This window comes from Petaurus breviceps, unplaced genomic scaffold (assembly GCF_028583685.1).
Source record: "Petaurus breviceps papuanus isolate PSGF00001 unplaced genomic scaffold, PetGlider_PUasm1.0 176, whole genome shotgun sequence".
NCBI lineage: Eukaryota > Metazoa > Chordata > Mammalia > Diprotodontia > Petauridae > Petaurus > Petaurus breviceps.
The window spans coordinates 6,102,063-6,128,418 of NW_027185771.1; the positions used below are offsets into that span (position 1 = coordinate 6,102,063).

The 26,356-nt window shown below is 44.4% G+C and overlaps 3 protein-coding genes across 4 annotated transcripts in view; 1 reads left to right on the forward strand and 2 right to left on the reverse strand.

The window, feature by feature from the left end:
* CDT1 (chromatin licensing and DNA replication factor 1) overlaps nt 1-15,673 on the reverse strand; it is a 48,583-nt gene extending 32,910 nt beyond the window's left edge. The window contains exon 1 of the mRNA XM_069085878.1: nt 15,515-15,673. Within this exon, the coding sequence (XP_068941979.1) occupies nt 15,515-15,673 (159 nt within the window). The remainder of the gene's footprint in view (nt 1-15,514) is intronic.
* The window catches only part of TRAPPC2L (trafficking protein particle complex subunit 2L), a 423,767-nt gene that overhangs the window by 133,159 nt on the left and 264,252 nt on the right, over nt 1-26,356 (reverse strand). The window lies entirely within an intron of this gene.
* Nucleotides 15,602-26,356, forward strand: part of PIEZO1 (piezo type mechanosensitive ion channel component 1 (Er blood group)) — a 174,163-nt gene continuing 163,408 nt past the window's right edge. The window contains exon 1 of the mRNA XM_069085562.1: nt 15,602-16,966. Within this exon, the coding sequence (XP_068941663.1) occupies nt 16,903-16,966 (64 nt within the window). The 5' untranslated portion in view covers nt 15,602-16,902. The remainder of the gene's footprint in view (nt 16,967-26,356) is intronic.

Consider the following 26,356-nt stretch of genomic DNA (forward strand, 5'->3'; position numbering starts at 1 on the left):
TATGTGCCAAACACCATGCTAAGTGCTGGGGATATGTAGGCAAAAAAAACCCAGAACCGCCCCCAAGGAGCTTGTAATCTAATGGAAACACTGAATTCAGGGACTCTCCCTCAGCTAGAGCGATGGAAGAACCTGAGGGAAGTCATTCAGCTAGTAAGAGTCAGAGGCAGGATTACAATCCAGGTCCATACATTTTCCACTATCCATCCGTTATGCACCATGCTGCCTCATTGGAAAGGTCACAGGGGCATCGGGTTGGAAGTAGAATGGACCTTGAGGTCATCCAGTCCAACTACCTAATTTTACAGCAGCCTAGAGAGTTAAGTGATTTGTTCATGCTGCCACCGTCCCGTCCACTAGCCAGATTCCTCTCCCTCACTCTGCCTGTCAGCCTCAGATGGACATTCTGGGTCCTGTTGGCCTTCTTTCCTCCAGTGGTTGGGGAGGGAAAGGGAAGAGGACGCACTTCTGTCTAAAACCTCCCTCTTGCCTCATCTCAGTCTCCTCACCTCCTCTAGGGGTTTCTTGGAGACCTTGGGTCTCTGAGAGATCTTCAAGTACTTCCTACAAGTACTTCCTGTATCTCAGTTTCCTCCTTTGTAAAATGAGGTGGTTGGACTAGATAACTCCCAAGTTCCTTTCTAAATCCATGACACCATGATTCCATGATTAAATAAAAGGCTAGTTAGTCCAACCCATTCTATTTACAGACATGGAAACTGCAGGAACTTGCCCCGGGTTACACAGGTAGTAGACAGAAAAAGTAAGAATTCAACCCAGGTCCAACGGCAATTCTCTTTCAGCTCCACCCCACTTGACTCCTTTATTTCATCGAGGTTTCAGAAGACCTTTTTATTACATTAATTTTATTACAATGTTAGACTTTGAAGTTAGATTTATAGAGTGGACAGAGAATCAGTCCTCAGGATGGAGGAGTTCTGGGCTGAAGGAGAGCTTCTCACACAGACTGGCTGGCCTCTGACCTTGGACACCCCCTCAGACTTTGAGTTGCAGAACAGTAGTTGAACTGTGTGAGTATAGGGTCTGACCCCCCCCCCCCAAATTCTGACAATCTACCCCTTTCACCTAACTTCCCTGACCATGCTACATTGAGACAGCTAGGTGGGTAGTGGATAGACAACTGGGTCTAGACGTAAATGGTCTAGACTCAGGAAGACCTGAGTTCAAATGTGACCTCAGACACTTCCCAGCTGTGTGACCCTGAACAAATCACTTTACCTGTCTGTCTCAGTTTCTCATCTGTAGAATGAACTGGAGAAGGAAATGGCAAACCATTCTAGTATCTTCACCAAGAAAACTCCCAGTGGGGTTGTGAAGAGTCAAATATGACTAAACAGCAACTGACAACAATAAATGCCTTTTTCTTTCCTCTTATAACTGAGGGTTGTTGGATAAAAACAATGGGGTATTAGAAAAAAGAGTACTGAATTTGGAGCCAGCCCTGACCCTGACCTTTACTTGTTGTATGATTCCAAAAAAGATCCCTGTGCCTTACCTTCTTCATCTTTAAAATTGGAATAACAATGCTTACACTTGAACTCCTGTCTTGGGGCTCTGCGTTCCTGATCGATGAGAGGTCTACATAGTAAGCCTGATCCAGACCTAGTACACTGATCTGCCATCTTGGTGCCATGCTGATGCCCATTTACTCTTCCCCCTCAGCCCACATTCCTCCCTAGATACCACTCCCCTCAAGTATGTTGTCTTGCCCTATTAGAATGGAAACTCCTTGAGGGCAGGCTTCATGCTTTTTGGCTTTGTATCTCCAGTGTTCAGAACAGTTCCTGGCATATAGCAAGAGCTTACAAAATGCTTTTTATATCCATCCATCCATTCACCATTTTTTTGCCTTTTTTGTTTTGGAGGGCAATTGGGGTTAAGTGACTTGCCCAAGGTCACACAGCTAGTTTTTTATGTTAAGTGTCTGAGGTTGGGTTTGAACTCAGATCCTCCTGACTCCAGAGCTGGTGCTATATTCATTGTGCCCCATCCATTCACTACTTTCCTCATAGGGTTATTGTGTTTTATAAACCCTAAAACATTATAGAACTATGACCTATCATTAATATTATTAGCTATGATGAGTGCTTGATGGGAACTGAGAGGGAGAAATACTTCTTTGCCTTAGGTGGCTCCTGTCCCCATTACAAAGCCTTTTATGTCCCAGACAGACTGGGTCTCTTCTAAGGTCCCTTCCAACTCAAAATCTATGCTCTTAATGGACTTTTGAAGGAAATGGTAAAACTTCTCATTCCCAGGGGACCTCCACTAATAGAAGCAGGGCAGTCTGCCTGGGCTCCTTTAGGCAGAAAGATAGAGGAGATAACTTTTTCAAGAGCTTTCAAAGTTAATGCCACCATTGACCTTCTCCTGTACCTGTCATCACCAACCATCATCACCAGTAACTGCTTGCAGCCCCTCAAATAAGAAAACCCAATCATTTCCTTTAATAGGATTACAAAACTGCCTTGATTAGAGTTCCTTTATTTTACATTTAGAACTTTTCAAAACCTGGCTCCAACCTACCTTTCCCAGGCTCATTATACATCACTTTGCTTTGCATACTCTAGGGTCCAGCCAAATTGGTCTTATTATTGTTCCTGTCTCCTGTACTGATGACTTTGCACAGGCTGTCTGTGGGATGTCCTCCTTCCTGACTTGCAGAGGCCTCTTGGAAGTTCTAGTTTCCTTCAAAGCTCAACTTATTTACTACCTTTTGCATGTCACCTTTCCTGATTCCTCTTCCCCCTCCACTGACGGCCAATTTCTAATGTCTCCCTCTCAAAATTACTTTGTATTTGTTTTTGATAAATATTACATATTCTTATGTAGCAAAAGCTGAATGGACTTAAAGGGATCATTCCATGGTATATGCACCGAAAGCTCCCCTGGAAACTTCTGAGGAGTCCAATAATCAATAAACATTTATTGACCGTTGTATCTCCAAGGACAAAGAGCTCAGTGCTTGGGCATTTGGGACATAATAAACTTCCTGATTACTTCTGGTCATTTGGTAGCACAGTGCTAAAAGGATCTGACATATTAGAATGACTTCCAAATGTTGTGGTCCCTTGATCCTCCTCCCACTTCTTGATAGTGGAGCGGGGATAGGGTGTTGCATTTGTTCAAATAAAAAACAGCTTCCAGATTGGCTTCTTGATGTCTCCTCCATGTGACAATCTCTCTTTTTGGCTCTCCTGTGCAGATAGTTCCCACCCTGCTGACCCCAGAAGCAGAGTAGAATCAAGGAGCTAAGCTGGCACCTGGACCCCTTCTGGGTTTTTCTGCTTTGCTTCCTTTCCTCAGTAGGCAGCTTTATGAGTTGGAAAGTACAGAGATCTTTGGGTGTGATGGCTAAGAGTCTACCAGAAAGTTAGGCAATAGCACATCGGAAGCAAGGAGTGGAGGGATTGGCTGTAGAAGAGACTCAACACAAAATCCAGAGAAGGCTTTGGTCTGGAGTGGAATGATAGTACAGAGCTTAAGTGAAATGTAAAATGTCAGGTTAGCACTTTGAAAAATTGCTTTATGTTTTTCTGAGGATTAAATATTAAATTCTCAGAAGATTACAACAGTAGTTATACATTGCTACTGAATTCGGTGTTAATCTTTCTGTTAATACATGTCATGGATCTTTTATGCCTAACATTTCTGAGTAGAAATAAATTATTTGTTCAATACTCTGATTCACATTGTGCATTATCTTTTCTACTCCCACTTTTTTGAGGAAGGGAGTAATGTCCTAGACATGAGCTATAAGTAAATTGTTCTTGAGATCACGAGAATGGAAGACTTATTGTGCTAATTAATATGAGAAAAAGTAGTCCCTTCTCCCCAGAGGCAGGATCTCCAGGACTGAACCCAGTCCAAACCACTTGGCTGGATACAGGACAGGGAGGGTCGAGTACTCCAGATCTTATAGGCCTAGCTGAATGATGGCTAGACCGTTATACAGGGTATCCCAAAAGTCTTAGGGAAGTTTTAAGTTCTAATAATTTTAGTATAAGTACTATGAACTCACCAAAATTTTTTTGAAAGGTTAATTATTTACAATTTAAATTGTTGATGTTATTATTTAAATATTATAATTAGCCAATAGTTATTTAATACTTTTAACTAATAATATTTAACATTTTAGATGGTGGTTTATTGTTGATAATTATTTAATGATTTAATATAATTATATTATTTACAAATTTAAAATATTGATTATTCTTATTCAAAGTAAACATAACCACCATTTTTTGCTATATAATGCCTACTCAATTTTTGAACTTTGGAAAAACTGTTATTAGCTACTGCTCAGTTTGCATTTGTAATCCTGGTCTTAAGATGATTCAAAGAACAAGGTTTTGATGCATACATGACAATTTTGACATTACCCCAGCAAAAAAAAGTCTAATGGAGGTAGATCAAGTACCAAAAGGGTCAAGTAACAAGACTTCCTCTAGTCTGAAAAAGTGCCATCCAGAAACAGTCACACATATAACAACAGGGTCCTTTGTCAAAATTAAAATTAAAACTTTTATTTTTCAAAATTCACAAAACTCAATAAGTATAAAAGAAATTTAAATCATAAAACTTTGAACTGCTGTTTTTGTACGTTTGTAGCATTTATACTTCTGAAGTCGTTAAAGCTTAAAACTGCACTAAGACTTTGGGCACACACCATATATTTATTCTGTCTCCCTCTATAGACTTTTAGGTCCTGGATTGTTTCACTCTTGTCTTTATAATTACAGCATCTCCTGCAATGTCTGGTATATGATGAGACTTACTAAGACCTTTTTGACTGATTTATTGATTTTTGTAGAATGTTAGCTTACAGTTGTACCAATGAGACACTGTTTCTTGAAGATTAAAATTCTTCTACCCTGTTACATTTTCCCACATATCAACCCAATAATGAATCATAGTTTTGGAGGCAAAATAATCGTAGTGAGATTGGACCTCCCCCTATGCCTCATCATACCAGAAGTTGAAAATTAGACTGTGAAAGCCCAGTTTTAATGGTCATTTCTGGAGTGACCCCTTGTACGAGCTGTCAACACATCTGTCCCTTTTATGAACATTTTTGAGTGTCTGAAGCCAGATTTGAATTTAGGAAGATGAGTCTTCCTGACTCCAGGCCCAGCACTCTCTCCACCATGCCATCTAGCATCCCATGACCACTTTAGTACATATTAATTAAGTGAATACTGTATGATGAGAACACATGTTTCACAAACAAACTGACTTTACATCCTGCTTGTCTCTGGTTGCATCTCCAGTTGTCCTGATGGCTATCTGGCCACTGGACCCAGATGGCTCTGGAGGAGAAAGTGAGGCTGGCGACCTTGTACAGCCCTCCCTCACTCCAGTCAAAGTCAATTGCACATCATATCATCATCTCCCTGATGCCATGATCCTCTACAAGAATGAAGGACAAACCACATAACCACAAGAACTTACAAGAGACACAGTGGTAATAGGGACCTAGAGCAAGCACGTATTAAGTACCTACTGTATACCAGGCAATGTGCTTTAAAAATATTATCTTATTTGAGCTTCACAATAACCCAGGGAGGCAAGTACTATTATTATCCCCATTTTACAGATGAGGAAAGTGAAGCAGAGATTATGTGATGTGCCCAGCTAGTAAATGTCTAATGTTGGATTTGAATTCACTTCTTCCTGACTTCCAAGCCCAGAACCACCTAGCTGCCTAAGCTTGAAGTAGGATGACCTTAGTTCAATCCCTGCCCCGATACTTAACAACTCTGTGACCCTGGGCAAGTCACTTGAATTTTCAGAGCTTTTGTTTTCTCAGTTCCTATAGTAGGAACTATAAAAAGGAGATAAAGATACATTGGTGCCAAACTCAGGAGGATGCTTTGGAGTCCCAGATACTCTATGTAAACCTCTTTGCAAAGTTGAAAACACTGTATCAATATTGGTTATTATCACCTCATAGGATTCTTGTGAGAACAATACTTTGCAAATGATAAAACACTAAACAACTGTATGTTGTTATCAATCAATATTTATTAAGCAACTACTATGTTCCAGGCATTGTTCTAAGTGCTTATCAGTTTAAATTGTTTATATTGAGAGATAACCGGGCATAGTAGAAAACTAGTCAGAAAGACTTGAGTTCAAATTCCACCTTTGATAGATACTAGCTATATGACCCTCACAGAAACCTACTAAAGAATCATAGGATTTGGAGGTAAATGAGGTCTCTTAAGTCATCTAGTCTGACCCCTCTCATTTTGCAATTGTAATCAGGTGATTCTTTTTTTTTTTTTTATTAAATCGGGGTTAAGTAACTTGCTCAAGGTTACATGGCCACGGCCAGGTGTTTCTGGGTGGGTGCTGAGTGTCTGAGCCCGGATTTGATGCCCAGGTCATCCTGACACTGGAGCCGGTGCTCTTACTCGCTATGCTACCTGGCTGCCCCGGTCAGGTGATTCTTGCAGTAAAAATCACTAAAAGAATTGATAGCCAATTTCTGTTGTTTGTCAAAACAAACTGTGTAATTGAGAATCTATTATTTCCTCTTGCATATGATTGTTCTTCCTACTTAGGGAAGGTCTTGTCTTTGACTTCTGGATACACATCCATGAAGTGTTGGTGTTTTCCGTTTCATTCCATCTATGTTTGTTCTACACTGACTGGGGAAAGAGAAACCACCTAACAATTCTTTTACCATCTTGTGGATTCAAGTACAGCACATGGCCTATTCAGCTGTTATTTCTTATTCTCAGAACATGATTAATCCACTTTCTCTTCTGGTCATACATGTCCTTAATGATTCCTTAATGATGCAGGTAAATGTTTGACAACTGACTTGGGGGTGGGGGTGGGGGGAAACACCTGTACACACCACACACTTTAAAGTTTATTCTGACTGACATTTTCTTCATCACTTTCTAAATCTAGACAATCAACAAGACAATAAATCAAGCTCTGATTTGTAGCATTGCTGATTTTCAAGTTGCAAATGTTCATCCTGAAAATTTAACAATTGTCTCTTGAGGTCCAGCTGGCTCTATCACAGCCCTGCTTTTATATAACTTATCAAATTGTATGTCTGTCCCTAGAAAGTACATCGGAAGCCATCTAGTCCAACTGCTTCACTTGACAGATAAGAAAATTGTAACCAAAGAATGTTAAATTATTTGGCCAAAGGTGCCCAGAGGTGAAATTTGAACTCATGTCCTCTTCTTTCAGAGTCAAGATTCTTTCCACAATACCACACTTCCTTCCCACTTCTCCATCTAAATCATCATTAGTAACATGCTACAGCCTACTTATACACAATAGACCTCTTTCCTTGCTCTTAGAGTCATTCCTCTAACATTATACTGTTCTGTGATTTGATGCCACACAGCATTGCCAAGAGACCACTGGTGTTTAAAAAAAAAAAAGAAGTTGAAGCATCCAGTATTGTGTCTCTTTCTCTTTTTTTCTTTACCTTTTTTTTTGGAGGGCAATTGGGGTTAAGTGACTTGCCCAAGGTCACACGGCAAGTTTTTGTGTTAAGTGTCTGAGGCTGTATTTGAACTCAGGTCCTCCTGACTCCAGGGTGGTACTCTATTCACTGTGTCACCTAGCCACCCCTATTCCTGTACCACCTAGCCACCCCTGTGCCTCTTTCTAAAAAGCCTTCCAGAAAGGTTTGGGATTGCCTGATTATTTTCTGTGGAAGTCAATTTGAAGTCTTCGTGGATGTAACCTTCCAATTTCCATTCTCTTTGTACCATACCCTGAACTGGTTGGAAGACTTGGACAATGGAAGAATATTAAATAAATTGGAGACCATAGTTCCTTCTGAAAAGTATAAATTTTGTGTATAATTACATCCCACCCCTCTGGAGATGGAGAGGCCTTTCCCCCAACCCCATTTCAAAGTAGCAGAAGATATCCTCCAACTGCTTCCTATTGCCCACAATAATCCTTTTAATTGGTGGCTGATGGGACCTCTGGGGATATGAGAAAAGGACAAACTCTGACCCTCAAGCCCTTCCTTCCTGCCAGTCTCTATCTTCCATGACAGAAAGAAGGTAAACTCCTTGAGGGCAAGACTATTTCATTTTTATCTTTGTATCTCCATTCGAACATAGTAGGTGGTTAATTAATGCTGCTGATTGGTCCAAACATTTACAAATTATAGTCTTAGAGAATTGCCAGAAGCTGAGAGGTGTGAGTAACTTGCCCATGGTATAATGTTAAGGGAATTTGAAGATCTTCCTTGCTCCTTAATAGGCCTAAGAGAATTTGAAGATCTTCCCAGCTCCTTAATAGGTCCATGTGATCGCATGGAGCCCACGGTAGGAGGAGCTTGCCAAACAGGTGGAGCAGGAAGGGTAGAGTAGGAAGTCGGAGGGAGACAGAGCTGGGAGAGAGAGGGAGCAGGCAGAGCAGCTAGCATGAATGAGAGAGGGAGGATTTTTGCCTGGGGGAACTTGGTTTGTGGGGAGGCTGTAAGGGTTATGGGATTTAAAGATCTTCCATGCCCCATTGGGCTTGCTGACGTAGCAGGAAGGGGCGGAGCAAGAGGAAGCGGAAGCCAAAACTAGAGTTCCGGTGGCGGTGGTGGCGGTGGCGGTGGCAGCAGCAGAGGCAGCGGCAGCGCGAAGCCCTTTTTGAGTCAGCCAGAATTTCTGCTAAGGACTCCTGCTGAGGACTGTCAGGGGCCAGAGCTGCTGGGAGCGCACTTCCGGGACTCTGGGTGGTTGCTGTGAGTGGGGAGAGGAGGACCTTTGCCTGAGGTAGCCTGTTCTGTTTTAAAGGCTTGAGAATGTGGGTGCTTTCTACTTTATCTACCTGTGCCAATTTCATAACTACTCTGATGGCTTTCACTTTCTGGTTTTGGGACTCGGTCTTTTGGTATTTTAATAAATTTTCTAGCTTATTCCCCCATATGGCAAGCATGATGTATTTTGTGATGGATAATTATATCAGCATATCTGTAATTTCCATAGGCATTATGAATATGGCATTGCTGATACAGAGGCCTAATGGAGAAAAGGCTTGGGGATGTCTGGATTGGTGATATGTACCAACTTCTTTGTTACTATGATGAATTTGGCTTACTGGTGTTTGAATAAATGTCTCAGTTTCATCTTCAAGGAAGAGAGTCTGTTATATTTTGTGATTCAAACCCGGGAATACGCCTGCATATTCATGGCAGCTGCTATGGGTATTGCATTGGCATAATATATGGTCATACAGCTAGTGTATGATTTGCATATAGTAGGTGATTAATTAATATACATTGATAGATTGAACCTTTACAAATTGTAGTCTGAGAGTTGCTAGAAGCTGAAAGGTCTACGTGATTTGTCCATGGTCATACAGCTAGTGTATGTCAGATGTGAGATTGAAGCCTGGGTCTTCCAACTGCAAGTAGAGAACTATCCACTACTCCACAGTGCCTTCTTTTCCATTTTACAGAAAAGGAAACTGAGACCCAGAGACTGTAAGTTTCCTGTCCAAGGTCACATAGCTAATTAGCAAAATCAGGGTTATGCCCTTGGGTCCTTTGAATACAGACCCAAGACTCTTCCTATTATCTCCACACGGTCACCTCTCACCCCACCCTCTGCACCTTCTCAGAAAGAAGGCAGAATTGTCTCAGCCAGCAGGGCCCTGTCCACTCACTTTGGCTTTCTCCGCCTATGCTTTAGGAAGCTGCCCGCTCTCTCTGGCCAGAGAAGTTGAAGGTAAATTTTCTGAAGGGCCATTCCTCATTTCTGCAGTAATTTTCCATGTGTATGACAGCCAGACTCTATGACTTTCCCCAGAAGTCCAGGGTTAGGAGGAAAAACATCAATATGTGGATTCCCTTCTCTGTTTTTCCCCCTTCTCCACCCATTTCTAAGAACCCCCTTGCTGGCAGAGATTTGCCTAGAGGAGTTTTCCAAAAAGACAGCTGTAAAGTAGTGGCAAAAACACCCAGACCTGGGTGTAAATTCTGCCTCTGCCACTTAACCTTAGGTAAATGATTTCTCCTCAGTTTCCTTCTCTGTAAAGTGAGGGGTCAGGACAAATAATCTTTATAGTCCCTTGAATCTCTAAATCCTATAACCAGGAGAGCCAGGCAAGAGCTCAGAACATATAGGAGGTCAGTGGGCAAGGCAGGCAGTGTCACGAGTAAGAACACAAAGAATGTCAATGAGGTCATGCCTCTATCAGTGAAAATGTACCACCATGAACCTGGTCAAGGACTGATCCCAGGATTTCACTCAGTGGGTACCCTTGGTATTAGCTGTACCTAACTGAGGATGACCAGAGAGCTGGACAGAATCCAGCTGGGAGCCTCTCCCCATCAGCCTTTGCTTTAAAAGTAAGTTAGCAGGCACCCTCAGTGGGAGAGGGCCCTCTCTATTACCAACCTGAAACTGAGAAAGGAACACTGCAGAGGGGATTTCCAGAACATCCTGCACTCTGATTACAGGTAGGAATCACATATCCATTGTCTGCATGGGAAAGCAATCTCTTACTTGAATAAAGAGTCTCTCTGTTAGAGCTCTGTTCTGTGGGGCAGAGGGACCTGTTTACCCAAAGAATCCAGGGAAACCTAGAAGTTTGGAGGCAGAGATTTCTCAGAATTGGGCCAAGTGGTAGATTTTTTTCCCATGGGGAAGTGCTTATGTTCTGATGGAAGAATTTCTGCTGTTTTTTTTTTTTTTTTCACAGAAAAGGAGAACTGGAAACCTCTTCAGCAGCCTAAGTATTGGAATAAAATACCAAGACAGGAAATTCATCAGGCATCTGGCAAGAGGTCATGAAAATAATACCACACTCTGCATAAAAATGAAATGAACACTTGTGAGGGTTGTCATAGAGGGGATTCCTTCGCTGGGTGGAAAGCTAGACTAAAAGTCTCCTCCAGCTCATCACTGATAGCATCAGCCACATAAACATTGCCAGTTGCTTGACTGGTGTGTGTGTGTGTGTGTGTGTGTGGTGTTGTCTGTCCAGATAGACTACTAGTCCTTCCAGGTCTGAGATTATGGATTCTCTTTTTCCTCTTGCTTCCTCCTACCTCTCCCAGCCCCCAGTGCCAGGCACAGGAGAGAACCCGGTAATAAAAGATAATCCAATCTGACCCAACAAGCATTTAGAAATTGCTACTTGGACTTGGAGTCAGGAAGACCTGACTTTAAATCCTGCCCCTACATACTAACTGTGTGACCCCAGGAAAATCACTTAACCTCTCAGCCTCAGTTTCCTCATCTGTAAAATGGGCATAAAAATAGCACCTACTTCATTGGATTCTTGTGAGGATTAAATAAGATAACTTATGTAAAAGGCTTTGTAAACTCAAAAAAGTTACATAAATGCTAGGTGTCTCCCACATGTAGTATGGGGGTTCATTGGGTGGCTAAATGGGAGGCAATATAGACATCTCTAGCATCTTCTCCAATTCTTCCTTAAGGGAGACTTTAATTCCTGCCAAGAGGAGAAAAAGGAGGTAGATGGCAGATTCATCACTCTGCTCTCACCAGAGAGAGGACTACCAGGCTAGAATTATATCTTATCTGCTTCCTTAAATATTGATTTTCTGGGGATGTGATTTTAAAGTTCAAACTAAACTTCAGAAGGCTATTTCTTAATGGGAAAAGGAGGACCCCAAGTTCTCTATCCAAGGCTTGACTCCTTTCCCACCAAATTCTAGAGCCACAATGAATATATGTAGCAAGTAGCAAGGAAACCCATTTATCCAAATCATAGTAAAACAAATATCAGGGAAAGTATGTGTAACTCCTGTCTCAGCCCATTGGTATAGGACTCTCCTTATTGATGAAGATGAACATTCTTCCCTGGGTGAGAGTCTCGGCAAAGGTAGCAGAAGAGAGCTTCAGTTCTCAGCCAGTCCCTTTGGAGACTCTCCAAGTGAGAATCTCTTTTGGGAACTCTCCAAAGGCCAGTCCACTTTGGGGACTCTTCAAGAGGGAATCTTCCTGTGAGACTCCTCACAGCCAGTCCCTCATGGTGGGGACTGGTCAGGCTTCAAGGTTTCTTCAAGTGTTGAGTGATCTTCCAACTTCAAGAGTGAAGATGGAAAAAGATGACTCCACTTTGGGTTACTGAAAGAAAAGACCCCGGGAAGACATGAGAGCAGCTGGCAGTCCCCATGATAGCCCTCCTCCCAGCTTGTAGAGACTGTGGGGTTCCCTTTGGGTGAGAACTGGGGCCCTCTCTCCTGATTGAGCTGAGTTATCTCACTCCCAATGGAAGAGCCCCTCCATTCTGTGTTGTCGGGTATATATTCTCCTACGTATACCTTCTCTGATGTCTGTTTTGCCATGATTTGGATAAATAGGCTTCTTTGCTATTTGCTATTTGTGTTCATTGTGGAACTCTTAGGAGGGGAAGAGGTCAAGTGTTGGATATAAAGTCTGGGGCTCTTTATTCCTCCCAAAGTGACATAATTCTAAGAAGTTAGATGGAAACTGGTCATATCTCCCAGACAAACAAAATTTAAGGGAGCAGAAAGAACAGTAGGAACTTGCTCCTGAGCTGTGGCCAGCATCTGAGTTTCCTTTTGCAATTCCTTGAAAGGTGTCAGGGAAGAAAGACATGCGGTAGTCCTGGAGTGGCTTCAACATAAACAGAAGGGGATACTTGGAAGACAGGAGAGCAGCCCGCTCAGCTACTGAGGGAGCTGGGCCCTAAGCCCAAGGGAAGGACAGGAGTGAGGACGGTTAGGGGGCACCACGGCTCTCTACCATTCCATAGTGATAGTCATTCATTTTTAATCAATGAGCATTTCCCCTTTAATTTTCTTCTCAATTACATGTAAAACCAATTTTAAGTATTCATTTTGTAGAATTTTGATTTCCAGATTTCCTCCCTTACTCCTCTCCTTGAGAAGGCAAGCAATTTCATATAGATTATACGCATTCAGTCATGTAAAACATTTCCATATTACAAAAGAAAACACAGACTAGAAAATAATACAAAACAAAACAAGAAAATAAAGTTTAAAAAGTATGTTTCAACCTGCATTCAGACTCCAGGGGTTCATTCTCTAGAGGTGGATAACATTTTTCATCGTGAGTTCCTTTGGAATCTTCTTGGATCAATGAACATTTAAAAAGTATCTATAACTAAGCCCTGAGGATATACAGAAGGCTCCTGCCCTCAAGGAACTTACATGTGGAAAGATAATATGAATGGAGATAAATAAAATGGGCAGCTGAGTGCAGCCAAGGACAGAGTACTGGACTTGGAGACAGGAAGACCTGAGTTCGAATACTACCACAGACATTTATTAGCTGTGTGATCCTGCCTCAGTTTCCCCATCTGTATAGTAGGGAAATTAAGGAACCAACCTCCCTGGGTGGTTGCAAGGACAAAATGAGGTATTTGTAAAGCACTTTTCAAACCTCAAAGTACTATTATAAATGCTATTATTATTAATAAATACAATGTAATTTCTGGGGGGAGAGTACTAGCAACTGGATACATCAGAATAGGTCTCCAAAAGGAATTGGGGCATGAGTGAACTTGAGGGAATCTAGGGATAAATGAGAGGCAGAAGTGAGGAGGGAGTACGTTCAAGGCCTGGGATGCAAAGGTATGGCAATGGGAGATGAGCCCTCAGTTTGTGATATCCTTTGGATAGAAAACCTACTGGTATAGCATGGGAAAGCCCTTGAGAGAATCAGGATGAAAACTGGGGTATAAGTACACATACTTCAAATAAAAACAGCAGGCATTTACAAAGCTCTATTTCTTTTTCTTTTTGTTCAGACCCATGATATCATCAGTGTAGTAGGACATGCTGTGTGGCAATTTATTCCATCAATATGAATGGAATATTCATATATTTTATAGTCTTAGAGAGGTGTATGGGGTGCTGAGAGGTTGATGACTTGTTTATAGTCAAAGGGTCAGAGATTGTACCCAACTCCAAGGTCTTCCTACCTTCAGGACTGGCCCTCTGTCTATTAACCCAGGCCACCCTCAGCTTCAGTACTTAAAGGATAAATGATTTGTCAGCTGGATCAGAACCAGCTGTGGGTGGCCAAGGCCAAAAGACAGAGCAGGCTAGAGACTGGAGAGTCAGGACAGAAAAAGAAGTTTCATTAATTTGCATATGCAAGCCCTGCCTCCTAAGAAGGATGGCTTAACATGCTGGACTAAGACAGATCTTGTATACATCCTGGGTTGGACCATGACATAATCATTTTAGATCTTGAGTTACTGTTCCCATGGGCCCTGTGGGAACAGTACTGCCTCAATTGGGGGTAATACCCACTCTGTGCAGCACAGAACCAGAATTCTGTGATAAGAACAGGGGTGCAGTACCTGTCAGTGACTGTGAACATGTGATGGATGGACCTGGGAAATAAGGGGAGCTAAATCCCTCAGTGAACACCTGGTGTTGGTCCAAGCAATACACTTTGCCATAGGGTGACATTCTGAACACAAAGGATTGTTGTTATGTCAAGCTCAGGACACAATCTGCTTATTAGGCCTTAGCTCTGGAAAACAGTATCTCCAAAATATTTCAGCAGATTTCATCACTTGCTTCATCAATGAAGACTGCAGTCTGTTGGCAAGCAGTTTTCTAAATTGCTGTGGTTGAAAGAAATTCATCTAGTGGTCAGGTTTTCTGGAGATGAGCTTTTGGAAACTTAGCTGGGATATTCCTTAGGGGTTAAACACATAGTCCATTGCCTGCTGTATCCAGAGCCTTTTCTGTGAGGTGAGACCTGGCAGATTTTACCTTCTTCTGGCACACAATCTGAGTACCCAGTAAAACTTCCACACTATGGCAGAGCACTGGGAGAGACTGTTATTGTAAAGACAGAGATGCACACAGCCTCCATCAAAGTCTATGTTCCTCTGTAGTCCTGGGATGGTCCTGGGTTGGTCCTGGGTTCTCAAAGGTACAAACTGGAAAGCCCAGGGACAGGCTCTTGGTCTGTGCTGTGAGAACCAGATTAGCTAAGATTGAAGAAACTCTTCATTAGAAGATTCTGATCACTACTGTAGATGGTGAAACTTGTGACCACAGCAACTCAGGAAAAGTCTCTTATTAAGTGGGTGGAGTAGGGGCATTAAGATGAAAGGATCAGGGATAGGGATAGGGATTGGAAGTGGACCTGTGATTTCACTGATGGAGGGATCTCCAGGGTAAGGAAATTCTGCCAATAAGGGCTGAGCTTTTCTGCTATTTGTAATATTTGAGAGTTGGCTTGAATATTTAGAGATGAAACGATATTCCTGGCTCCAAAGTTAGGCACCTCCTGGCTTTATTTGGCAGGAATACCCACACATGATATATCATAGGCATGGCATGTTAAATGAATGACATTGCAACCACTAATGAGCCAGTCGCTTTCTTTTGAATTAGTCATGATTGTCTCTGTTTTAAGTAGAAAGAAAACCTAGCAGTAGAGAAAAGTGATTTGTGGTCATCGGAGGGAGGCAGAAACCAACCTGGATCGGGAGTCGGGATGCCAGAAGATCACAGTACAAAAGTAGCTCATACCTTTTTCGGCCTGGGAAATGATATTGTCTCTCGGAGAAAAATCCCCTCCTGTGGGTCACTCCAGAGTTCCTGGGGCCACACATTCCCATTCACCGAGGGACCAGATAAACAGAGCACAAACAGAGGGCGGATCCCTGATGAGCTGACACAAGGGGACATCTGGGCCTTATATCATTTCTCTATAAAATGAGAGTTGAAGGGCACTATGCCTCTTTAAATTCCAGGGTTTGGGGCACCGGGAGAGTGTACAGGGTGCTGAATTGTGTAGGTCTCCTCATTGGGCTCTAGAGAGCGCTGTTTCTCCGCCTCCGTAGCTTGTGAAGCAAAGTGAAAGTTATTCCGTGCCTGGCTCTTACTCCAGCCCCGAGTTGGGGGCCTTGGATTGGGGTGTCGGGTTAACACTAGTACTCCGGCCAGGTCAGTGGGGTCAGGATCCACCCAGAGAGCGAGAAGTCTCCCTACGTGCTCTCATCTAGGCCAGTAAGGAGGAGCGGGAAACTGGGCAAGATCTCCTCCACCCACGGGTTAGGGGCTGGTGCCAAGGGGTCTCGGGGCCTCGCGGAGTTCACTAGGAGCACTGTGGCGGGTGACTGAGCCAGCTGGGCGTCCGTCTCTTCGCAGAGAGTTGGGGAAAGGACTAGGGTCCCGCACCACCTCCGCCCGGTCCTGGTGGCTCCCGGCCCGGAGGACGCAGACTGGGGAGCTGGAGAAGCGTTGGAGCCGGGGGTTAGAGAAAGAAGGCGGGGGATTCCTGCCGCGCAGAGCCAGGCTGACCAGTGGGGCTGTCAGAGTGAAACAGAAGAGGAGGTGGTGGGGCGGCCGCGGGAGAGGGCAGAGCTTATAAAAGACTGCGAGGAGGGCGGGAGGCGGCCGAGAGGCGGCGGCGGCTCAAGAGGCGCTAGCTCGGGGGAGCTGAGAAGCCGACACCTCGGGTCTGCGGCGCAGCCGGGGAATTCGGCGCTGCGCCTCGTGCTGCGCCCGGGCCACGCTCGCTCGGCTCGGCTCCTGACCTGGGGCCAGGGGCGGCGAGCTCTGAACAGCGCCTGGTGCACTCCGGCTCCCCGCTCGGGTTAAGTCGGGGAGCCCCCACCCCCCAAATCTCCGGAACCGCGAGGGGCGGCGCCCGCCACTACTTTTCAGCGCGGGAGGAGAAGGGGAAAGCCGGGGATCTGAGTTTCCTGGAAGCGGCGCATCTGAGTTTCCTGGAAGCGGCGCCTGGCACATGGAGTGAGCGCGCCTACCCCTGCGCACCATGGGGCGCTGCTCCTCGGCTGCAGACTCGGCCCCTTAGCCCCTCACGCCTGTGCCTCGCGACTCGCGGATCTCATTCGGCCTCCTAGTCCTCTAGCCCAGCCGCCTGAGCCGGAGGGTCGGGGGGCGGCCCCGGCATGGAGTTGCACGCACTCTGTGGATTCCTCTACTGGCTGCTGCTGCCGCTCTCCCTTCTAGCGGGTGAGTCCCGGAGGGGGAAGAGGAGGTGGGCAGCAGGGAAGGGAAGGAGGGAGGGTCCTAGGCTCCGGGACCCACTCTGGGCCGAGTTTCCTAAAAGGGGGGAGGGGAGGTGTTTCCAATAACCTGCATCTACCAACAAATAAAACAAAGGTAGCCCCAACTGTGTGTTAGGCACTGGAGAAGATACAAAGTTTAGTCTAGTCAGTTCCTACCCCAGAGGAATTTACTCTCCAGCGGGGGACAAGGCCTCCCCCTTGTCCTCCAACTCCCAGCGAACACAGCTAACTATCATTCACTCTAAGTGCATTTGTGAGTCATAAAACAAAGCTCGGTGGGGAGCCCCGGTAGCAAAGTTACTCCAGAACTTCTCAGCCTGGACAGCAGGCTGAGACCCAAGCAGCGCCCCGCCCCCTCCCCAACAGCCCCCTCCTCAGGGCAAGATTCAGATCTCCTGGAGTGGGGAGGCGGCAGCACTGGTCTCTGGAAAGGCTCGTGGGGGGAGGAGCACTCTCGTGCGGCTCCGGGCGTTTCACATGCCAGGGTTGCACCCGTGGGGCTGCCGTGAGGTGCCCAGTGCCCTTTGAGATCCCTGGCAGTTGCTGTCCAGCCAAAGGGAAGGTATACCACCGAGAGCCCCATGGGGAAGCCGATAGGGGCTCTTGCGTCAGTTCGGGGGTCTTGGGGCGGGGATCTCTCTGGAGACTGGGGGAACTAGGTGAACTCCCAGTACAATCAGTAATACGGTGTCCCTGTGGGGGGCTATCTTCCTTTTCTTTCTCACTCATTTAAAAATTCACTAACTTGCATCACTACTTCCTGACCAATCTGGGAGAAGGCGGGTTTCCTGCCTGGAACTGTTTAATTTGGACCCTCCCGTCCAAAACTAACGTCTATTCCCGCGCCTGCTCCCACCGTCACTAACCCTGCTCCTCCCCACCTCGAGCTGGACGTGCAGAACTGGTGGTGTCCCCTCCTTTGGAAAAAACAGCCAGGTCTGCCCTGAGCCCTCCTGGGCCTGGCCCGAGGGGCCCCTACAGCGGCAGTCTGGGTTGGGTGGGCGGAGGTAGTGAAGGGCCACGTTGGGGAGTTTAGCACGGCCTCTGCTCTGGTAATCAACCCTTGGGGGAGAGGATCTAAACTGAGTTTGGAGGAAACCCGAGGATGATAAAGCGCTTCGCTCTCTGGCTGGTTAGACAAAGGAGGCATGCCGCTCAAGTCCTAAATCCAGCTCTTTCTTCTATGGGGTTTTACTCTCAAAGACGTCCGGCCAAAGGTCCCATGGATCTCTGAATTTGTCACTTCTCCCACTACCCTTCATTTGTCACTCTTGGGTTGTCAGGAAAAAAAAAAACAACCTCAGTCCTTAGAAGTTTAAGCTGCTAGTGGGACCTTAGCATAAATGGAAAAGTGTTCTTCCACCTTCCTTCCAGGGCCCCTCTCCCGCTCCTCGCACTCCTGTCATTCCACTTGCTAGTGATATAATAACAAATCGCATCTCTATTGCCCTTTAACATTTACAAAGGCTTACTGTGACATCTCCATTTTACAGAGACCTTCCCCCACCTTGCCCAGTCTCACCACTGATAGACGTCAGAGCCAGTAACTCGAATTCCAGCTCCCTTGATTTCAGATCCAGTATTCTTTCCTAAAATCAGCCTGTCTAGTCCTCTCTACCCAGGGCTCTATGCACTAAAACTACATCCAGGCTTTCCCCTGCCTCAGACACTCAGTCTCTAAGTGGGACCAGGCTCTTCTAGGGAAAGCAAACTAATTCACACTTGAGTGGAAATAGAATATTTTAACTTTCAAAAAGAAACACTTCTTATTTTTAATGAAGCTGGAATTTGAGACATTGGAGGAGAGAGAGGGAAAACCTTACCAATATCCCTTAAATCACATCACTGCAATGACTATCCTGGCTTGCTACTAGAAGAGAATGGGGGTGGGGTTGGTGGGGAAGGATTCCAGATGAGTGTCCCAGCCTAGCCCTCAGACAGGGCTACCCTTGGTTTGGTTTGTAGGAGAGAAATCTCACCAAACTTGGGAACATTTTCATAGTGCTGGAAAAAAAAAAAAGAATCAATGAAGACCATTGAAGGGAAGGGAGAGGCTTTTAAAACTTTCCTCTGCTTAGTCTTTGGACAGAAGAGCCCCGGACCAATCCAGGAGAACCAAAAAGGCAAATGGGACTGTAAACAGAACTGTCTTGTTTGCTTTCTGCCTTCTGAAGGGGAGAAGGTAAAAACAAGTCCGAGAAAAAACTGGTCATTTGGAAGTTTTTAAGCTGAGGGATAGGAAATAAAGAGCTCTTTAAAAACAAAAAGCCTTGGATGACTTTATCATGGTGGGCTCTGTTGAAATTATCTTTTGAGACAGGAGACTGTCTGACTGATCTTAAGTTAATTTTTCTTCAGTTTAAGTGTTAGAAACTAGGAGTATTAGACTCCAGGGAGAGGAAGGGAAGGGCAAAGCCTTGAACCTATTAGACGATTATGGCTAGATTGAACTCTGCTACAGAGAGAATCCTCAGGACTCTCTAGATAGGACTGAAGTATTGTGGAGACATCATTCAGATTGGGGGAGGCAGCACAGTGTTCAGGGCAGAGGACTGGCCTGGGAGGGAGGACATCTGTGTTCTATCTCTGATTCTCTCCCTAATGATGGTGATGACGATAATTCCCGTTTCTATACATATAAGCTTCATTTTTCAGAGTGCTTTCCTCACAATAACTCTTAGAGATAGTGAGTACTACTGTTTCTCCAATTTTCCAGATGAGTTAAGTGAGGACTGGAAAAGAGAAGAGATTTGCTCAAGGCCATACACAATCATTTTAGATGACCCTTTCTAGGTCTCACTTGCCTGGAAAATGAGGGATTGGACCAATTTATTTCAAAGTTCCCTTCCATTCCAATTCTAATGCTCAAGGAGCCTGTGATTGGGAGCTCCAAATGATTCATGTTTGCTAAGTACCAAGGTTGAGCAAAGGGTTGAGTAGCTGTTCTTAACACCCCAGTTTTCCTGGTGTTTTGGAATCACTGCCCCCCTTCAGACAATCCCTGGCTGCTGCAGCACTTTGGAAATGAATAACTCATCTTGAGTGAGGCCATCAGTCAGAAGATATTAGTCAGAAAATTTGCACTGCCTGGGCTTAGGCAATAATTGAGGGTGCAAGTTTGACTCATCCTGGCCCTGAATCCCCAGGCCTTCACTCCACTCCCTATAAGGCTTCTCTGCCTAGTAGCAGGCGGGTGCTAGAACACCTGATATCATTCACCAGAGCTGCTGTCACTCAGGGAGCTGGAACTGAAGGAAACTTGAGAATCAGAAAGAAGAAAGAAATGTGGTTCCTGGCTCGGGTCCTAGGGCCCATTTGGGACGATCTTGGTCTAAGCCAGCTGGTTTCAGTCCTACCTGAGTAAGTGTACTCCCCATCCCCTCAGTGGAGCCTGTGGCTTTGAACCCATTTTCTGAAATGACGTTTCTCAAGAGGGGCTGGGTTCCCTGTGTTGGGGCAGGCCCCAAAGCCACAATAGCTAGATAGGAAAGACAGACAGGGCGCTGGTGAGGTCGGCAGAAAGAAATACAATCTTTGTCAGGGGTGGAAAGACAAACAGGTGGCTAGAAAGCAGTTAGCCTGTCTCTGCTGTTTCTTAACATCTGGGCTGGATCAGAGCATGTTGTGAAAACTCCATCCCATGCTTTTCAGAAGGGGGTGTTTAGGGGTGTGGTCCCAGGGCCTTGCATGAGTGAAGGCATGGCAGTGTCAGCTGCAGTCATCTGTCACCCTCCTGCCTTCACTTGGCATTTTCTGTCCTCAAAGTTCTGTATACACACACTCTTTGGAGTCTCACAGAAACCTTAGGAGTAGGCAGGGTATTATTATTATTCCATTTTACAGATGAGGAAACAAGAGACTCAGAGTGGTTAAGTGACTGGCCCAGATCACACAGCAAGGTAGTGATGTGGAGGGAGCAGTTGTGATCCTTCTGAGATTAATAATAGATCCCATTTAGAGAACAGTTTACACAAAGTCATTCTCTGAGTGAGGTAGGTGACACAGGGAGCCCTATCTGACGTATGGGAAACCTAAGGAGTGTGGGGGGGTAATAAGCATTTATTAAGTTCCTGTTGTATACTAGGCACTGTGCTAAGTTCTTTATGGATATTACCTCAGTTGGTCCTCAGAGAAGCCTTGGGAGATAGGTGCCATTAATATGAGGAGATTGAGGAGACTGAGGCAGACAGAGGTTAAGTAAATTGTCCATGGTCACACACAACTAGTCACAAAAATAGCTAACATTTATATAATACTTATTATGTACCAGATACTGTGCTAAATGTTTTACAAATACCATCCTACCTGATCCTCACAACAACCCTGGGGCGCAGATGCTAATTTTATCCCCATTTTTAAGATGAGGAAACTGAGACAGATGACAGTTAAGTGACTTGCCTGGAATCACACAGCTAGGAAGTGTGTGAGGCAGGATTTGAACTGAGATTTTCTGGACCGCAGACCCACCCCACTACTACTCTTATAGCAGTTTACCTAGAGGTCAGATCTCCAGAGTCCTAGTCCAGTGTTCTTTGCCCACTGAGAGGATTTCATCTCTGACCTAGACCCTTCCCTTCCCACCGGCTCCCCTTATTGGAGGCTGATTGGAGGTGGGAATGGAGGTGAAGGAGTGTAAGTGTGGTTTGTTGGTTTGTGGCCATCCAGCCCTTACAGGGGAGAAATGGAGGAGGCGTGGGCAGTGGGGGATGGGGGACAGGTGGTAATGGGACTACCCAAGCTGCAAGCAGCTTCCTGCAGGGTTGTCTTTTGAATCTGGTGACTTTCATTTCCTTTCCTGCAAAACTGAGCAGTCACGTTCCAGTTGTGGGTGATGCCTCACTAAACTTGGAAGGCAGTGTGCAGTGGTCTGAAATAGGGTGGTCTGAAATTTGGAATCATAAAAGCTGCAATTGAACCCTGGTTCTGCTGCTTACAAACTGGGGACCTGGGTCGAGTTGTCACTTCTTTGGACCTTAGTTTCCCAATATGTAAAATGAATATTTCTAAGATCCCTTCTAGCTTTGATTTTATGATACCAAGATTTTAAGATACCAGTCAGGTCTTGTTTCATCTTATTTCCTTACATTCATCAACAAAGTCAAATGGTTAAACAAACAAAATAAGGAATGCTAATATATAAACCCACAAATGATTCACATTTTCTTCAAAGGAAAATAAACTGAGAAATAAATAGCAATAACTTAAAATCAGGCAAATTTATTTTTTTAATCAAGCTCCCACCGTCTGGGTCCCTGGGAATATAAGGATGAGAATCAATGATGCTGTCGATAGCTGTCTTCTGAGAGCTTGCTGTCGGCTACCATTCACCACCCTCCCATGGCCTCCATCCTCCTCTCCCCTCTGGTTGGCGGGGCTGAGCCCTGAACTCCACCCACATCATTTCCGTGGTAGATGGCCTTTGCCATTCTACCTTCCATCCACAGCCTTACTTGGTTTCAACTACGTGGCCCAAGATACCTCCTGGCTGGGTCCTCTCTGGGGTCCCATCTCCCTTCCCTCCTTTGCTTCCCACTATCCTTTTGTGTGTTGTCTTCTCTTATTAGATTGCATATAACAGGTGCTTAATCAATATTTATTGAACTGGAAATACCAGTAATAGATAGAACATATAAACAAATGTAAGTTAAATTGTGTAGGAGTGGAAAGATCTGAAGAGGAACAAAGCAGTGGGAGGGGTGGGGTGGTTATATGGGAAGGAAGTTCGGAGGAGGCATCATCTGACCTGAACCCTAAGGGGAGGACTCTGGAAGACAGATTAAAGCTGGATATGGCCTCCAAGGCTGTGTAGTCCAACCCCTTCCTTTTATAGATAAGGAAGCTGAGGCTCAGGGAGATTCCCATGATGCATCCAAAGTCACATAAGCGTCAGAAACAGAATTGGAACCTGGGTCCTCTGACTTTAAAGCCAGGATGTGCTTTCTCTCTCCAGCTCTGCTAGCCAAGGGCCATTGTGGATGCGTGGAGATCTGAGAGTTCCTGACAGGGCTGGAGAATCTTGAGTGCCATAAAAGAAGTAATATGATATGACAAAAACTCTGAAAAGGTAGATTGGAGCCAGATTGTGGAGGGAATCAGACATAAGAAGCTGCTTATTTGCCTCATCTGTTCATAGAAGCACCAGAATTTAAAATACCTCCAAGGCAGCTGTGTCAGTGGATGCCATGCATTTTTTTTAATCTATCAGGCAAAGAAAATACAGCAAGTAGGGTGAAAATTTAATTTCAAAGTAAAATGATAATATCTGCTTATAATTATTTGTGTATTGCACAGATGAAATAGACCATAGTAAAATTAAACTTTTTTAAATTCCCATCAATTGACGCCTTGTAATAGTGTTAACTGAACCAATGTTTTGCTTTTATTATGTGTATGTCCACACATGTATATGTTTTGCTTAGACTTTTAAGGTGAAATATTTTTGTGGGTTGCTGTCCTTTTGCTCTCTGTCTGTCTTAAACAGCAGAGGTTACACACCTTGGGTTACATTTAGATTAGATTAGCTGCCCTCTGAATGAAGGTGACAGAAAACCACCTGTCTTACTATGGCATAAGAGGGAGTGAACTCACCAAAGTGGCTCAATGGCTTCCTTTCCCTCTTCCCTCCTTGTCCTCTCTCCCTGGCTACAGCCCACCCATCCTTCAAGAGCCAGCTCAGGCTCTGCTGTCTGTTCCAGGGAGCTTTCCCTAACTATGGCAGCCCATGAACAGCTCCTGCAGCACTTATAATCTATCCCTCTCACCCTGGCCCTTCTCCTGAGATCCACTCATTGGTGACTTTATCATCTGCCAACAGTCAGACTCTTAGAACAAGTTGAAGATAGAGATGCTGCTTTATCCATGTTTCTAATTGTCATCAAATAAACTTGACAAACAGCAACCAACATGAACATTTCCATACATGAAGAAGAGAAATGGAGGACTGAATAGAAAATTGTGGATCTCTGGAGCTACAACTTTAAAAAAAAGCATATACTTCATTTAACACAGAAATATCAACACTACCCAGCTTGTTTGGGTCTCCTTCTAAACTTTGTGTATTTTAAAAATATTTCATTGATGCCCCTTTTCTTTATTTTGTATCATTCTCCCATTCCCCACCCACTTCTCATCCGAAATCCCTTCCTCCCTCTCCTCCCATTCCACTCACCACTAAACTCTTCCTCATTACAAAAAAGTATAGTCAAACAAAATATACATTGCTTATGTCTGAAAACATATCTCTCTAGCTCAAGGATTCTTTATCTTTTTTGGTATCTTGCCCTCTTGTTGCCATCTGGTGAAGCCTGTGCATCTCTTCCCAGAATTTATTGTTTTTGAATTGTGTTTGACTCTTTGTGACCCCATTTGGAGAGTGGTTTGCTATTTCCTTCTCATTTAACAGATGAGGAAACTGAGGCAATCAGGGTGAAATGACTTGCCCAGAGTCACACAACTAATAGGTGTCTGAAGTTGGATTTGAACTCATGAAGATGAGCCTTCCTAATTCCAAGCCCAGTGCTCTATCCACTGCACTGTCTAGCTTTCCTCTCTTATTTTTAAACACATTAAGTAAGATTCACAGTATTACAAAGTAAAATAATTATATTGAATACAAGTATTAAGAAAAAATTTTAAAAAGCATATTGACTGGGGTGGCCAGGTAGCACAGCGAGTAAGAGCACCAGCTCCAGTGTTGGGATGACCTGGATCAAATCCGGGCTCAGATACTCAGCACCACACCCAGAAATAACTGGCTGTGTAACCTTGAGCAAGTTACTTAACCCCGATTGCTTTAAAAAAAAAAAAGCATATTGACTGACCCTGGGTTGAGAATCCCTAATCGAGTCCTATGGTGTCAAATTCAATGAAATGGGGGTGGTAAACCTTGCATAACAATCCCCAAAGGTCACATATTGACTTAGAAAACAGAACATTAATACTGTCTCTGTATTACTGTATTTTTATTTGTTTTATTAAATATTTTCCCATGATATCTTAATTTGGTTAGGGCCACAAGTATGGGTGTTGTGGGCCACACGCAGCCCACTATGGCAGGTTTGACATCTCTGATCCAGTCCAAACCTTCTGCCAACAGGTGGGAAGCATGACTTGGCATCACCCATCTTCTGGAATCATGGGAGGTCATTGCATTGGTCAGAATCCTGATCTAGTGCAGTTCTTTGATGGCAGTGTGGTTGGTTTCTATGTCATTCTTCTGATTCTGTTCATTTCATTCTGCATCAGTTCATTCAAATCTTCTGTGCTTTCTTGACAACTGTTCTCCCCTTGATCATTTCTTATATTATGCTGTGTGTATGTATAGATATATTTTCTTTTCTCTTCTCATCTCTTGATGAAGTTCAGGATAGTGATGTCATGAGTGGTCTGTAAATTTTTTCTCACTCCCTACCACAGAGGTGGGGGATGAATTTAAAAGAGAGACATATATTTTCAGGCATAGCCAATATGGGAATTTGTTTATCTGGACATCACGCATATGATGAAGATTTTGTTTTTGTCTTTTTGTTCCAGTGAAGGAAGAAAGTGAGAAGCACTGATTATAAATGCATGTAAAAATACAAAGATTTTAGGAAGAAAAAGTATTTTGATTGATTTTTCAGGAAAAGATCCAGACAGGAGGTCTGTCTTAAGAGTTTCCAACTGCCTATGCCTTCAGCACTCAGCAATCTCTAGAGGCCTGACCCTGAGGCCTAGGGGAAGAAGGCTGGTTCATTTACTTTCTTTTCTCCTCTCTGGGGAGGGTCAGCACCATGCCTCCTTCCCTAGGTCTCCAGGAACAAGATCGGTTATTTTAGCAGCCAGCAAAATGTTAGGTGTAAGTTTGATGGGAGGGCCAAAGGGCAGCTTTCGTGTTGGAGACTTTGGTGTTGTTTTTATGTGTTCTCTAGGTAGACTGGGGCCATTTCTCACAGCCTCTGCAGCTAGAGATCAGAAACTATAGCCTGTAACTGCTCCTTCAAACAGAGAAGAGATGCTAAGAATGTAGGAGTTCCTCTCTTGGGCCCAGTGCAAGAATGCAGTACTTCCTCTCTTGGGCCCAGGGCAAAGAAACTCTCTCCTGACTTCCTGATTGATATGCAACTGATTTCTACCCTTGAAAGATATTTCAGAGCCACCTTGAGAAAAAATATAGGAAGCCTTTAGGGACGCATCTGGGGATATGCTTTCATCCACAAATGTTCCCTAGCTTCTCATTGATTCATCTGTTGTACTTAGAGTCTGACACCCTGCCCAGACAGCAGAGCTCTCTCCTTTGGGGGAACAGGCTAGACTCTGGGTCATCACTGGGAGAGGACACCCACCGTGCCTTCCC